At 36.9% G+C, this 16040-nt stretch overlaps 1 protein-coding gene across 3 annotated transcripts in view; it reads left to right on the plus strand.

The window, feature by feature from the left end:
• The window catches only part of Cortactin (cortactin), an 88149-nt gene that overhangs the window by 66676 nt on the left and 5433 nt on the right, over positions 1–16040 (plus strand). For all 3 annotated transcript variants that reach the window (XM_089104561.1, XM_089104563.1, XM_089104562.1), the window contains exon 12: positions 11483–11538. In XM_089104561.1, coding sequence (XP_088960687.1) covers positions 11483–11538 — 56 coding nt within the window. The remainder of the gene's footprint in view (positions 1–11482; positions 11539–16040) is intronic.

A 16040-nucleotide genomic window follows, 5' to 3' on the forward strand; every position in this document is an offset into this window, starting at 1 on the left:
TCGAACGAGCCTTTTTTGAAGTTTCTATGACAACGCCTTCTATAAAAACCTTATATTCCCCTTATACAACCCTCGCCCTCTGGGCGGGGGGGGGGCATCCTCAAAGACCTAATTTTCAGAACTTTCTACTACGTTGAACAAAATGGCTATCTGAAAATTTTTATTGGATGTGTTTGGGGAAAAAACGGGCGTGAAAGGGGGTTAGTTGCCCTCCAATCACTTTCGACTATTTAAAAGTGTACTAGCCCTTTGAATTTCCAATCGAACAAGCCTTTTTTGAAGTTTCTATGACAACACCTTCTATAAAAACCTTATATTCCCCCAGGGCATAACTTAAAACCCTTGCCCCGAGGGTTGTGGGGGAGTATCCTCCTCATAAAGATGTTTTCTATCAGGAAATCAACTACGCTGAATAAAATGGATATCTCAAAATTTTGATTGGTTGTGTTTGGGGGAATGAGGGGCGGGGGGGGGGCTATTTGCCCTCCAATCACTTTCGACGATTAAAAAGGGCACAAACCATTTGAATTTCTAATGGAATGAGCCTTTTTTGAGGTTTCTTCGATAACGCCTTCTATAAAAACCGTATATGCCCTCAGGGCATAACTTAAAACCCTTGCCCCGAGGGTTGTGGGGGAGTGTCCTCCTCAAAAAGATGTTTTCTACCTAGAAATCAACTACGCTGAACAAAATAGTTATCTCAAAATTTTGATTGGTTGTGTTGGGGGAATGACGGGCGTGGGAGAGAAGACTAGTTGCCCTCCAATCACTTTCGACTATTAAAAAGGGCACTAGCTCTTTGAATTTCCAATCAAATTAGCCCTTTTGAAGTTTCTACGACAACGCCTTCTATAAAAATCTTATATGCCCCCAGGGCATAACTTAAAACCCTTGCCTCGAGGGTTTTTGGGGGGGGTCCTCCTCAAAAACATATTATCTATGTGGAACTCAAGAAAACTGACCAAAATAGCTCTATAAAAGTTTAGATTTGATGTGTGTGGGGTAATGATGGGCGTGAGAGCTAGTTGCCCTCCAATCACTTTCGACTATTAAAAAGGCCACTAGCTCTTTGAATTTCCAATCAAATTAGCCCTTTTGAAGTTTCTATGACAACGCCTTTTATAAAATCCTTATATGCTCTCAGGGCAGAACTTAAAACCTGGTTCCCGTACGTTTTAGGGGAGCGTTATCCCCAAAAAGATATTTTCTGTTTGGAAATCAACTGTGCCCATGAGAATAGCTCTCTAAAAATTTTTATGTGATGTGTTTGGGGGAATGACGGGTGAGGAGGGTGGGGGGGCTAGTTGCCCTCCAATCACTTTCGACTATTAAAAAGGACACTAGCTACTCCAATTTCCAATCGAATGAGCCCTTTTTGAGTTTCTACGACAACACTTCCTATAAACACCTTATATGCTCCTAGGGCATAAATTACAACCCTTACCCTAAGGGTTGTGAGGGTGATTGTCATCCTCTAAGACCTAATTTTCAGAACTTTCAACTACGTTAAATAAAATGGCTAAAAATTTCAATTGGACGTGTCTTGGAAAATGGTGGGCGCGAGAGGGGCGTTAGTCTTTTTGCAATCACTTTCAACTATTAAAAAAGGCACTAGCCCTTTCAATTTCCAATCAAATGAGCCCTTTTGAAGTTTCCACGACAACGCTTTCAATAAAACCATATATGCCCCCAGGGGATAACTTACAACCCTTGCCCTCTGTGCTGGGGGGGGCATCCTTAAAGAACTAATTTTCAGAACTTTCTACTACGTTGAACAAAATGGCTATCTGAAAATTTTGATTGGATGTGTTTGGGGAAAAATGGGCGTGAGAGGGGGGTTAGTTGCCCTCCAATCACTTTTGACTATTAAAAAATTTCCAATCGAATGAGCCTTTTTTGACGTTTCTACGACAGCGCGTTCTATAAAAACCTTATATGGCCACCGGACATAACTTAAAACCCTTGCCGCGAGGGTTGTGGGGGAGTGTCCTCCTCAAAAAAATGATTTTTATGCGGAAATCAACTACACTGAACAACATAGCTATCTCAAAATTTTGATTAGATGTGTTTCGGGGAATGGTGGGCGTGGGGGGGCTAGTTGCCCTCCAATCACTTTCGACTATTAAAAAGGGCACTAGCCCTTTGAATTTCCAATCGAACGAGCCTTTTTTGAAGTTTCTATGACAACTCCTTCTATAAAAACCTTATATGCCCCCAGGGCATAACGTAAAACCCTTTCCCTGAGGGTTGTGGGGGAGTGTCTTCCTCAAAAAGATATTTTCTATTTGGAAATCAACTATGCTGAACAAAATGGCTATCTCAAAATTTTGATTGGATGTGTTTGGGAGAATAATGGGCGTGGGGGGGGGGGCTAGTTGCCTCCAATGACTTTCGACTATTAAAAAGGGCACTAGCTACTCCAATTTCCAATCAAATGAGCCCTTTTCGAAGTTTCTACGTCAGCTCCTTCGGTACGAAGACCCCGGGTACGGAGAAGAAGAAGAAAAAAAAATAATACAATGTGCCCACATCGTTCTTTACTTAGGCAGCGCTTGTGCACTGCCTATGATACTACCAAGGTAAGTGAAGCTGTCCACCTGATCAATCTATTCATTAACCAACTTCAGCTTTTCATCTTCACTTATACCTAGCCTTAGTGACTTAGTCTTCTTAACATTGATTTTCAAAACTATTCTAGCACCCTGCACTCGCAAAACCTCTAAAAGTTCATTCATTTTGCTCAAACTTTCATCTAGGATGCTTAAATCATTGGCATAATCTAAGTCCAGGAGACTTTTTCCCCCCCATTTGATTCCGTGGTCTCCCATTGCCTTTCCTGTGCTCCTTAAGACAAAGTCCATCAAAATAATCCATATAAAGGGGGATAGAACACAACAAAAGTTGGAAGAAAAGTTGACTGCTAGATAGATATTAGCCTAAAATAAGGGGAATTTCTATGTAAGAAAATTTCTATGAGAAAGTAGACTCCTTTGAGTATCTTGTAAAAAAAAAGAATACCCACGTAAGAATTTGAGGACTTCTTTGAGTGCCTGTGTAAAAAACAATACCCGCGTAAGAATTTGAGGACTCCTTTGAGTACCCGTGTAAAAAATAATACCCGCGTAAGAACTTAGGACTCCTTACCCACGTAAGAATTTGAGGACTCATTTGAGTACCTGTGTAAAAAGGAATACTCGCGTGAAAATTTGAGGACTCATTTGAATACCTGTGTAAAAAAGAATACCCGCGTAAGAATTTGAGTATTCATTTGAGTGTCCGTGTAAAAAAACAAAAAACACGTAAGAATTTTAGGACTCCTTATCCGCGTAAGAATTTAGGACTCATTTGAGTACCTGTGTAAATAAGAATACCCGCGTAAAAATGTGAGGACTCCTTTGAGTCCCCGTGATAAAGGAATACCCGCGTAAGAATGTGAGGGCTCCATTGAGTACCTGTTTAAAAAAGAATACTCGTGTAAGAACTTACAGAAAAAAGTACCCGGATAAGCATACCGATAGTATATTTTTAACCATTGCGTAAACAGAAATATTCATTTTTTTTATGTAAAACTTTACCGATTCGAGATAGGTTTTTGCCAGCTCTGATCTGAGACAGAAGCGAACCGAAGATCTGCCCATGCGAAAACAAGACCTTGTCAGGCTACTTGAGATCGACCTACCGAAATTAGAATTTCAAATAACACAAAAAAGTTCTTGAAACCGATTTATTGTTTCAATTTTAATTTCACACCTTGGTTTGATGAAAGCCACGTGCAGTTAATTGATGAAACTTCCCCTTCTTTCAAAGACACTTTTTTAATATTTATAACCATAATTCTGGCATGGCCAGAGTTTTTTTTGTGAAGTCCTCACTCTAATCCACAGTCCTCAGTCCACAGTCCTCATAGTTTTCCTATTGTTTGTCCCATTCTAAGCCAAATAATTCCAGCTCAGATCCCCATTTGTATAGACTGTTTTCAGTTCTCCCTAAGCCTCAGCTCTCTAGCTCAGTAAAGCATTTCTATTATTAACTTGAAAGCGAATTAATTGGGCTATTGAAATTAAAGTTCCTGAAGTGCAGACAATCTTTACAAGGAGGTTTCAGCTCTCTGGATAACCTATTTGGGATAGATTTTGATGTTACAAATTCATTATAATGCAACCTAAATGCAGCGACAGCTGCAACCTAGCGGGCCACGCCCTATAGTAACCAAAAATTAAAAACGTATTAAAAAAGACTGGCTAGTGAGACAAAATTTTTACTTTTAACTTATTCAAGAATGGTAACTACTATCTCGATTGGTCCTAATAAAAAAAGTTTTTTTTTGAAAATCAGTTTGTTGGAATTTTGAAAAAATAGCCGAAAACTCCTCAAAAATGGCGTCGGTTTGAAGAGAAAAATAGACCAATAGGATCGCCATTGCCGAAAACAGCAACTTTCAGCTCCCTGGCTCGAACAACAAAGAAAATCATTTTTTTTGCATGGATAGCACCGATGTGTCTTTTTTCTTCACTGCTAGCGGGGCGCTGGAACGTCACTGAGAGCTCGTCTCGTCTTTAAGGGCTCGTCTGGGAGGATATTGCTATGTCTAGTGGCCTTTGTACTTAATAAAATGTAATATTAAAGTATAATGCAATTTTTGACAAAAAAAAAACGCATCTTCATATGCAAAATGAAATAACACATACATATTTTGGTGGGCATTTGTTGTACTGTAGTTCTGAAAATGAATATTATAGTTTGTTGTGGTCTTTAAGGGCACTAGGGTCCCATTTGCCTGTTTTGACCACTTTCGCTAATAACTTGCAAAGGGCAGCTTAAAGATGTAAGTAGGTTCAAAGGCAAATTAGTAGGCTCAAAGTTGAGGGGGTACATTCAATGAATTAATAGAATGTTTGGAATAATTGTCGAGCAGACAAGATGATGACAGCCGAAGCGTCATTTATAGTCAAGGATGTTGGAGTTTCTGCTGAGGAAAACATGGTTTGGTTAGTAATAACCAAACTTGTAGCAATAAAGTAATTTACCCACCCCACCCCGAAGAAAGGGAAAGGCCATTAACATTTACAAAATAATCTCTGAATAGCTGAATGGCTCAAGACACAGTTCATATAATTATCCAGTAAGCTTATCGCAGATCATTTCTGGTCTTCGTTCTCGGTGCGAAGAAAAAGCTCCTCCCACTTCTTTCTGCATTAGCGGGTTAGTCTGTTTCCGATTGTTTCCAACAAAGTGCATTTTTCGTAATAGCGGGTTTCCACTTGTTTCCGATTAGATCACAGTCTGACTTGTCTACCCATGAAAAGATCTGATGCCGCCTATGTTTCTATCTGCAAAAACGGTCTCTGGAGCACTCGCACCTTGGTCTGGGGATTTATAATGGGTGAGATAGGGAGAGATCATACTGGATAATTATATAAACTGTGGCTCAAGACGAGGACTTTATCTTGGTATGGCGTCATATACCCAGAAGATAAATAAACAGTTGAAGTGTCATCATAGGCAGCACAATAGCGCTGCCTAAGTAAAGAACGACGTTGGCACAATGTATTATTTTTTTTTCTTCCATACCAGGGCACGTCGTATCGAAGGGGTTGTCGTAGAAACTTCGTAAAGGGCTCATTCGATTGGAAATTGGAATGGCTAGTGCCCTTTTTAGTACTCGAAAGTGACCCTATGCCTAGAAAAAGACCCTAGGCTAGTGCCCTGTGCCTTCTCAAGGCCAGAACATAATTTGCACTTTGCTGAAAAAAACACAAATGAATGTGCATTGTCAGTTTAATATACATATGCTGATATTTAGTAATCAAAATGTTAATATTATTCGATTTATTGAAGTTATAAAAGTAAAAAACATTTATATTTCTTCAGTGAAGTGCAAATTATGTTCTGGCCTTGGGAAGGCATAGGGGTTTTGAGCCCAAGTCATGTTAATTTCTGCTCGTTTTGAGTTTGACTCGCTTATTTATTGTAATTTCTGTTCGTTTTGGGTTTCATTTTGCTTATTTTTGTTCGTTTTTGGTTTAATGGAGTTCTTAACTTTTCTTTGAAAAACTTATTTTGTGGAAAAGGTTTTTTTTATTAATTCATAGACAAGGACATGTTGGAGTTTCTGCTGAGAAAGGCATGGTTTGGTTAGAGTCTTAACAAGGTGGCTGAAAGTAGAGGAATATCCAATAATAAATTAAGAGTGTTGTGAGCAGATAAAGATGAAATACCAGGTACCTCTAGAATCGATTTCAAACAGTAAAGGTTTCGATGCAATGTTGGCTACAATCAGGATTGCAGCGGTAGCTAGTAACCTAGTAAGAGATGATCACGTCTCATAGTAAAAATACAATAGCCCATAGCACCAAAAGGAAAGGCAGATCGAAACACAAAGTACACCATTAGAACCACCTTGTCCGAAACCCATAGGAAACTTACAATGTAGCGAAAAGAATAAGGGCAAAATAACAGTAAGCAGGGTCTCGAAAGTATAGCTCGTGAGGATGTACCGAGGCCACGAAGCAAACACACATTGAAAAGATGAATAACAATTAATTGGTAAAACTTGTAGTGACAAAGTAGTTTATCCACCCCAAAGAAAAGGAAAGACCAATCAACATTTAAAAAGTAATCTCTGAATAGCTTGTGCCTTTCGATAAAACAATCCATGGATAGCGGTAGCTTGCATGTAAACATACGAATTATACTAAAAATGTTATCTATGACGTTCACTTAAGACGAGGACTTTATATAGGACTTTATAGAAGATGAATAAACTGGTTGGCTAACTTGACCGAGCTTTCCGATGAAATTATAAAACAAAACCTCATGAAAAGCTTGATGTGTATGTGCAGGATTATTGACCCTTCTTGCCTACTCGCGTGACCCTTCTGGTCCTTGCGGTCAGCTTTGCAGTGTGTTACTACAGCTGAGGTCGAACTATGGGCCCCGTTTTACCAAGCTGAGATAAATATTAATCTGCCACCACAGAATCATGAAAAGCTTTGATAGATGCCGCACTGATAAGCATGGTTGTAGCAGGAGCTGCAACCTTATAAAGGACTAACCACGGCCTATTGTAACGAAGAATAAAAAAACGTGTCTAAAAAAATAGCTTGTGAGGAAAAATTTCCATTTGTAACTGATTCCGGAATAATAACTAGGGTCTCGATTAGTCTTAATAGTAAAATGTTATTTTGAAAACAAATTTACTCTAATTTCGAACGATGAAATTCGGTAATTTCGAACAATGAAATAGTAAAATGTCATTTCGAAAACAAATTTCGGTAATTTCGAACCTGAAACCCCTAAATATGGCGTCGGGTTGAAACAAAAAGTAACCATTAGAATTATCATGGCCAAAAATCCTATTCAGGAAACTTTCAGCCCCCTGGCTTGAACAACATGGAAAATCACTTTTCTGCATGGGTAGCACGGATGTGTCCTCTTTTTTTTAAATAGGTTTTAAAAAAGAAAGCAACCTATTTCTTCTTTTTTTCTGAATGTTTGCATGATATCAATAATCGTCCTTAAGGATTTTTAATCTGCGTCATGTATGCTTGTTTCATCACAGTTGCAGCGACAGCTGCCACTTACTAAGGAACGAACCACGGCCTAGTGATAGAAAATTACTATCTGCAGCAGGTTCAGGAATCATATCTTTTATTTCAATTAGTCTTAATAGTAAAATTTCATTTTAAAAATAGATTTATGGGATATTTGAAAAACACCCTGCAATCCCTTGAAAATAGTGTTGGATCGGAACGCAAAGTACGTTATTGGGATTGCCGTTTACAAAAACCCCATACAGAAAACTTACTGTCCCCCCCCCCACATTGGACAACAGCAAAAATTATTTTTTGCATGGGTAGCTCCTCTTTTTTTATTAATCATAACTCGGGTTGATATACCGAGTATACCGAGTATTATGAGTATTAGAATGGTATTAGAATGATATTTGTATATAGTTTATTCATGATTTTGTATCTTCAGCGGTAGTTTTTGACATACCAAAAAACTAAGCTCATCTACCTGTCTAAATAATACCTCTAAATAATACCCTTCTACTAAACCCGTCTAAAAAACAGAGCGGACAAAGCACGTAAAAAAATGTAAGAAAAAATACAAGTTACAGACACAAAAAACTAGCAAAAGTGCGAAAATAAGGAATGCCAATCAGAGTTTGTATCCACCGCTTCCAGGGGGGGGGGAATAGGTTGGAGTTAGCTCAATATGACGCTATCTTCCTTTGCTGCAATAAATTGTATTGTTGAAATTTTATTATATAAAAGTTATTGTTGTCTTGTCAATTGTTTTTGGTCTTTTTATCAACGAAAATATAGAGTGTTTATTTTTTCAAATGAAGATACAAAGGAAAGGTGCTTTTCGAAACTAGTGGGGAGGGGTTGTATTTTTTTCAGGTTGTGATATTTCCTGCAATTGAAGGTTGAGGATCAACAAAAGCTCTCCTTAATCGTCACTCTCTTCTATTGCATCCTGCTTAAAGATTGCATTTCCTGCATCATATCCTGCAACGAAAGGTCCCCTTGATTGTTGGTCTCTTCTATTACTTCCTGCTTTCGAAAGTTGCATTGACTTTTTCCAAATGAAAAGGGGTTGATTGAAGGCTCTTGGCAAAGTCTGTCCAGCGTTTCACTTCTAGTCTCGGTTAAATATTTTCTAAGGTCGTCTCTCTCTTCTTCCGTAGGAAGAACAGGTTTAGTTGTTCTGGGATAAATACTTTGTTCCCAAGTTCTTACTTCTTTTATGCTCTGAATGTATTCTTTTGCAGCTTTGTTTATAGACATCGTGGCTGCATTCCCCTCATCACATTCATCGTGCATTTTTTTAATTATATCAAGCAGAAGGCTTGCGGATTGAGGATTTAGTTCTTTTGGTATAGATCCGGTTGAACAGTCTGCTAGGTAACGATAAATAGCAGCAAAATCTACACCCTCACTTTCTTCTGGTGAGGCATGGTCTTCAAATTCAGCGATGAAGTTGAGGGCCTGTGGCAAAGCCATTGCTTTTAATGCTTCGTAACCAGAGAAGAAAGGTTTTTCCAACCAGTGTTCGAGAATTAGCATCTCTAACTTTGTGTCACGTGGACTCTTGGACTTGTCTTTGTGACGAGATGCTGCTGTGACATGGGCTAACAAATTTCTGATGTCTTGTTCACTCTTGTTTGGCATCATGTTCTCCGAACTAACTTTGTTGGAACCATGCTCTTTCAGTAGCTTTAAGAAAGTTTGCATGTCTTCGTTGCTCCATTCAAATCTACTGGGCTTTTTCGAAAGCTCCTTTTCAGTTGAGCTTTCCACGTCATTCTCAAGTTTTTTTTTCCGTGGAGAAATAGTTTTCTTTACTTCACCAATATGATGGCGCTTGGCTTTTGGCTTTACTGGTTTACTGCATTCATTTTGAAGAATTTCGTTTTGATCTTTACTCTCTGAAAATGATGTAGAACTCATACTTGAAAAACAGTAGTCACTAGACGTATTCAGCCCTCCAACTTGAAAAGGAATGTCACTTTCCCTACTTTCAGTGCTTGTACAAGATCTGCGGGAAGTAAATTGCTCGGCGGGCTCTTTCGAAAGCTCCTTTTCAGTTGAGCTTTCCACGTCATTCTCAACTTTTCTTTCTCGTTCAGAAATATTTTTTTTCCCTTTAACAATATGACAACGCTTGGCTTTTCGCTTTACTGGTTTACTGCACTCATTTTCAAAAATTTCGTTACTCCCTGAAAACGAGGTAGAGCTCATACCTGAAACACAGTAATCACTAGACGTATTCAGCCCCCTAAATTGAAAAGGAAGGTCACTTTCCCTATTTTCAGTGCTTGTATAAGATGTGTGGGAAGTAAATTGCTCGGCTGACTCTTTCCCATACGGAAACATATCTTTGCTTGAGATAGATTGTTCTTCATATAAATTAGTACCAGTTGAACTCGCATTTAAAACACAGTGGCCGCTAGACGTATTTGGCAAAGGTTGAGAAGATCCACATTGCATGCTTTGAGGGCTTGCATAAGGTATGTACGGAGTAAATTGCTCGTCACGCTGTCTCCAGTACGAAAGCATTAAATCATCTCGTATACTTGCAATGGGTGTAAAATTTTGAGGCATAATGTTGCCTTGCATTCTTGAGGTGGATAGTTCCTCGTGCAAATTTAATCCAGGTTGAATATCTTGTGTGCTTGGAGGAGGGGGTGCATAATAAGTACATTGCTCAACTGGACATCTTGTTCCATATGGAGGTATTATACTCCCTTTGACGCTATGAGTGGCTGTAAAAGTGGGATATAAAACGTGATCTGTAGATATTTGGCCATGTTGAGGAATCACAATACTTTGCGCATCTTGAATTGGTATAGGGGACATGTACGCTGGCATCCCGCCGGTGTTGTCAATCTCCCCATATAAAGGAGTGGCATTATTTTCCATGCTTTCAGTAGCATTCTCTTTGCTCAAGTGCTCAGAATTGGATGTGTTTTCTCGACCCATTTCCAGTCTAGTTCCGAATCTATTCGTATCTGTTTTAGGCTCGTATTTTTTTGGATAATAATATTCACTAGAAAAAAGATCCATAGTATGAAAGATATATTATCTGCATGTACTTCAACATTACATGGTAAATACTAGTTACACACGGCGTTGAATCAATGGAGACCCATTTTATTTGTTTAGCTAATATTCGCAGGCTCGTTTATACACGTCTTACTTTATTTAATATTGGGATTTTTTTGCTATTTATGTTTTTTGTATATTTGTCTCTTTTGCAGAAAAAAAGGCTCAAATTACATGGCGTTAGAAGCGTATATATTTTATATACGTATGTAGTATGTATGTTGTATGCACTAGCTATGAAACTCGTTCTCTTCATCTGGCCTCGAAATCAATTTTCCTCGTATCTGTAAGACGTAAAATTATATCTTCTTTGTTTATAAGATCAGATGTATTTTAATCTGTCCTTTGAATTTGCAGCTATATTATTCTAGATAGAAGTTTAGAATTGTCTGTAAATAGTCCTGGAACGAGTAGAAAAATTTCAATGGAAGAGAGAAGTTTATATGTCCTGGAATAATTTCTGTCTTTTGAATGAGCAACTAAACTTTTGAAGCTAGAAGCATAAAAATTGTTTGAAAACCTGAGTGTCTTCACGAATTAACCCGTCATATGTCGAAAATTTCATATGTCGGTAACTTCCTTTCTGCTTTCTTTTTCTTTCTTTTCTTTCTACTTTTTCTACGTTTTAAATTCTTTCAAAAAGGCTTTTCTTTCTTTTTATTTTTATTACTAATTTTTCACTTTTCTACTTTTCACTTTTCTACTTTTCAAATTCTTTCTACTTTCTACTTTTTGAATTCTTTTTCTTTCTACTTTATGTACAAAAAAAAACTGAACACCGTATGTTTCTTGTGGAGTTAAATACAGTATATGAACAAAATTTCATTATCTTTCGTCATATTTAATTTATATCATCATATTTTTTTCAGCGGCAGATGATGAAATATCGTTTGATCCGGATGATGTCATAACTAATGTTGATATGGTATGTACAATTATCTTTTTCTTCTCCTTTCTATTCTCCTGTTCATTTAATACAATCAACTATTAATTAATGGGGGGAGGGGGTGCGGAGAACCTATCTGAAATAACTCAAAATCCCAGTCGACATAAACTATGTCGAGAAATTCAAAATTTGCCTTTGTGAGAGCTTGGCTTTGTAAAACGAGCGTATACGTCAGGTATGTATTTGGTAATTTATTGGGGGGGGGGGGAATTAAAAATAAAAGGAATTATATTTGAAACATATAGGTAAGGACTATCCAGAGTTTTTTTTATAGGGGGGGGGGGGGCATAAAAATCTTTACAAAGCGCATCGAAAATTTGTTATATGCATTTTGTTACTTTTTTAAGGGTCCGACAAAAGAGTTTAAAGCTTAAACCCCCCCCCCCACCCCGGATGCGGCCTTGCATATTGGGAAATTTGTTAATACCCTTCTTCTTCCCCCTGTGCACGTGTTAGTTACATTTCTTTGCTTTTTAAGTATTGTAGCCGTCAAAAATGAAAACAGCGAAAGTTGTTTGTATAGACTGTAAAATTTGGAATATAATTGATAATGTGTAGAGGAATTTAAATGATTGATACTTATTCAAAAATAGTACTATAAATCTGTTTTATAGTCAAATCCAAAAAGTTCTGGAAAAATAACTTTTGAGGAATATATTCTTGAAGATAACTGACAAGAATCCTTTTAAATTGTTAAAGAATTTGCAAGATATATTAAGCTTCCGATAGAATTTAATAACAATCAAACAATTTCTAGGAATGGAAACATTGCCGAAATCCGGGTTGCAGCGGTAGCTAGCAACATAATAAGAGACGATCACGTCCAATGCTAAGAAATATAATAACCCATACTACTACTAATACTAACAACTCCCCGCAGCACCAAGCCGTAACTCTTAAAAATAGAGTCAGATCAAAACAAGAAATACGCTATTAGAACCGCCTTGTCCGAAACCCCTATAAAGAAAACTTACCGTCCCTTGACTTGAACAACAAGGGAAATATATTGGCTTGAAAATCAAGAAAAGTGGTTGAAACCACGATATTCTGCATCGATGGCATTTGTTTTCTTTTTTTTCTCCTCAGATAGCTGGGCAGTGGAAAATCATAGAGAGCGGGTTTAATGGCTCATTTTAAAGGAAATTGCTACATCTAGTGCCTTTTTTAACTAAAAATAAAACAATTTTTATAATAGAATAAATTTTTACAAACAAAAACTGCTTTTTCGTCTACAAACTTGATGAATGATGTTATAATCGTATAGGTTATAACCACATATGACGTAATAAGTGAATGCAATATTTATACATGCTTATCTTTCGACCGGATAATATAAGAAATACATAATTACATAAGGGATAAAAATCAACCAGAGCCATTGGGGACGCACAGGGCGTCGAATCGAGTTTCAGTTGCTTGGTATTTTTTACAGGGACAAGTAGTAAGCTTGTCGCCTAACCTGTATGCGGCTGGGATCAAACCCTGAGCCTCGTATTGCCAAGCGGATTCACTGTGCTACTATAAGGTTATTGTCCAAATACTGTTAATAAAGTATTCAGAAAAAAAACCTTCACTTCAGAAAAAAAAAACGGTAAAACATTTTATAAATTAAAAATATATTTTGATTTCACTGTTTGTAATTGATTGCTAAAATGGAAATGATTCAATCCCAGTTTCAAGGATTATGATGATACTTTAAAGGTTTTAGATAGCTAGATGGCTTGATTGAAAGATTTTATGGCTTGGCCAAGTTTTGCGGATGAAGGGCATTAGAAAGATTGATAAAAGCTAGAAAGAAGGACGATTGCCTAATATCCAGCTTGGCAATTTGGCAATCAATTGCCAAATTCCCAGTTTGTCAATTTGGCAATCAATTGCCAGAAAATGATGTGCCCCAGCCGCAGTGAAGTCAGTAAAAAAAAAGTCATTCGATAAAAAATTCATTATAAAGAATAAAATTTCGATAAAAAACACAAAAAGATTAAAACATGTTGATAAAAACATCAATCAATTCTTATTAATCATCCGTGTTCTTTTTTTGTTTTAAAGTCACAGTTGTGTTGCAAAAGCTAAATTTTTTTGAAAAGCCTATATAAACACTGGTTTGTTGATAATGAATTTTACTTACATCCTTTTAAATTGTTAAGCCGTAATTTGCAATGAGAAATGTATTTTACTTCCTATAAGCGGTAATAGCAATAAACAATGAAACAATATCTAGGAATGGAAACATTGTCGAAATACTGTTGACCAAAAATCAATGGCATTTCGCCTTCACGCCAGAAAAAAGCAATAAAACATTTTATATTTTAACTATATCATTATAAAATAATTTAAATAAAATTAAAAATATTTTATATTATAATGTACATTAATTGAACTCTACACTCTTATTAATAATCGTTTTCTTCGTTTGTTTAAGGTCATACTTGTTACAAAAATAAATCGCTAGAAATTGTTTGTGAAAGCCTATATAACGACAAATTGTTTTAAAAGCCTTGTTGCCAATAAATTGTACATAGGCCTACAGTCTCATGAATATACTGACAAGATCCCAATTAGAAGTTTGATATTTTTATTAAGAGACTTTAGTGTCCAGGCTGGTACAAATAGAGGTAGACGATGTCCTAACTTAGGTAAATTTTGTTTAGGAAAGAAACAGCAATGGCAATACACTGATACAATCTGTAGGTAGTGTAATCCTGTACGTTATGTAGTTATATGTACTATGGTTATAGTTAGCTAGTTATATAGTTAGTTATAGCTATTTATAGGTTATACGTACGTTATCTGTGCGTAATCGAGTTATAACCTGTACGTTATTTGGTCATAAACTGGTCCATAAGTCAACGTGGTACTCACAGTCTTTGACTTACATTTTATTTTAAATTGAAGACCGGCAGAATCCATACAAAACATTTTTTTTTGTAATTTGCAGTACGATAGACCCAACTGAATTGAGGCTCACGCCTCAAATGACCATTGACTCCACACCCCAGGTGGCTGCAGTTACACCACTTATCCCCACCGCAAGCCAGGACTTGGGTATTGGCGACACCGGAACTCGAACCCGCATCCTGAAGGGCATGGGATTGCAAGTTATGTGTGTTATTGCTGTTAAAAGTAACGATCACAATCTAGTAGTATCAAGACTCAATTTAAAGCTGAAATTAGGAAGTATCACTCCTTTCCGGATAACCATGATTTTGATTGACTCCGGGATGAGACTCTGATATTAAATTTCCAGGAACAGCTGAATATGAAACCGGGGAATTTAACTTTACAGGAACAGTTGGATATGAAAAAGGAGAGCATAGAATTTGACAATATAAAAGCTGGTTGGAATGACCTTAGGAAAATAGTTTGCAAAGTAGAAGAAGATGACATAGGGAAGAAATTTTGAAATTCAGCGAAAACGGAATATTAGCGAAAACGGGGGAAAGGGGAATAGGTTTTTAAAAGAAGTGTCTGAGTGATATATTTTACGACAGTAAGAAAACTTGGAAATAAGAGAAGTAGAGAAATTGAGAGCGTTAAAGTTGAGCATTAAAGCTAAGTAAGTAGAGCTGTAAAGTGTAAATTAAGAAGATATGGAATGGAGGTCATTGGTAAAGTTGTCGAGGATCTGGAAGAGACAATCAGATAACATAACAATAAGATTGTATTCATTTCATTGACATGTTAAGAAACTGAGAGGCAGTAGTCAGTCTGGAATTGTCCTAATTAAAGATATCAATTAGTGAAAAAAAGAGAGATGTGCAAGACATTTTGAAAATATTTTAAACCGTGATAAAGCTGATGGGAATGACTATACTGAAAACACTTTTGGACAATTTGGAACTGATGGAACATTTATTTTGCAGAAGAGGTGCTAGAGACAGTAGTAAAAAATTACAAAGCAAATAAAGATAAAGTTGATAAAGTTAATGGTTAAGTGTGGTAATTACAGAGGCACTTGCTTAACTTCTGTAGGAAGCAATTTACTTAGCGTGGTGATACCCATTAGACTAAGAGGTTTTGTTTTGTTTACCCATTAGACTAAGAGGTTTTGTTTTGTTTACCAGTTAGACTAAGAGGTTTTGTTTTGTTTACCCATTAGCCTAAGAGGTTTTATTTTGTTTACCCATTAGCCTAAGAGGTTTTATTTTGTGGATGCGTGTTTTTTTTTTTTTTTTTTTTTTTTTTTTTTTTTCAGGGATGATCGTATCGATCCATTAGTCCGAGAATATCGTAAGAGGGCTCATTTGAACGGAAATTAAAAGTTCTAGTGCCCTTTTTAAGTGACCAAAAAATTGGAGGGCAGCTTGGCCCCCTCCCACTCTCTTTTTTTTCCCGAAGTCACCCAATTAAAATTTTGAGATAGCCATTTTGTTCAGCATAGAAGTATATTTTTTTGAAATGTGGAGGTATTATATAACAGTAATACGTATGCCATATAACTATGGGCCAGGAGCGACTAAATGTGTTAGTTAATGAGCATA

Source organism: Artemia sp. Qi Xiang Cuo, chromosome 18, assembly GCF_049724085.1.
Source record: "Artemia sp. Qi Xiang Cuo chromosome 18, ASM4972408v1, whole genome shotgun sequence".
In the NCBI taxonomy this organism is placed as follows: domain Eukaryota; kingdom Metazoa; phylum Arthropoda; class Branchiopoda; order Anostraca; family Artemiidae; genus Artemia; species Artemia sp. Qi Xiang Cuo.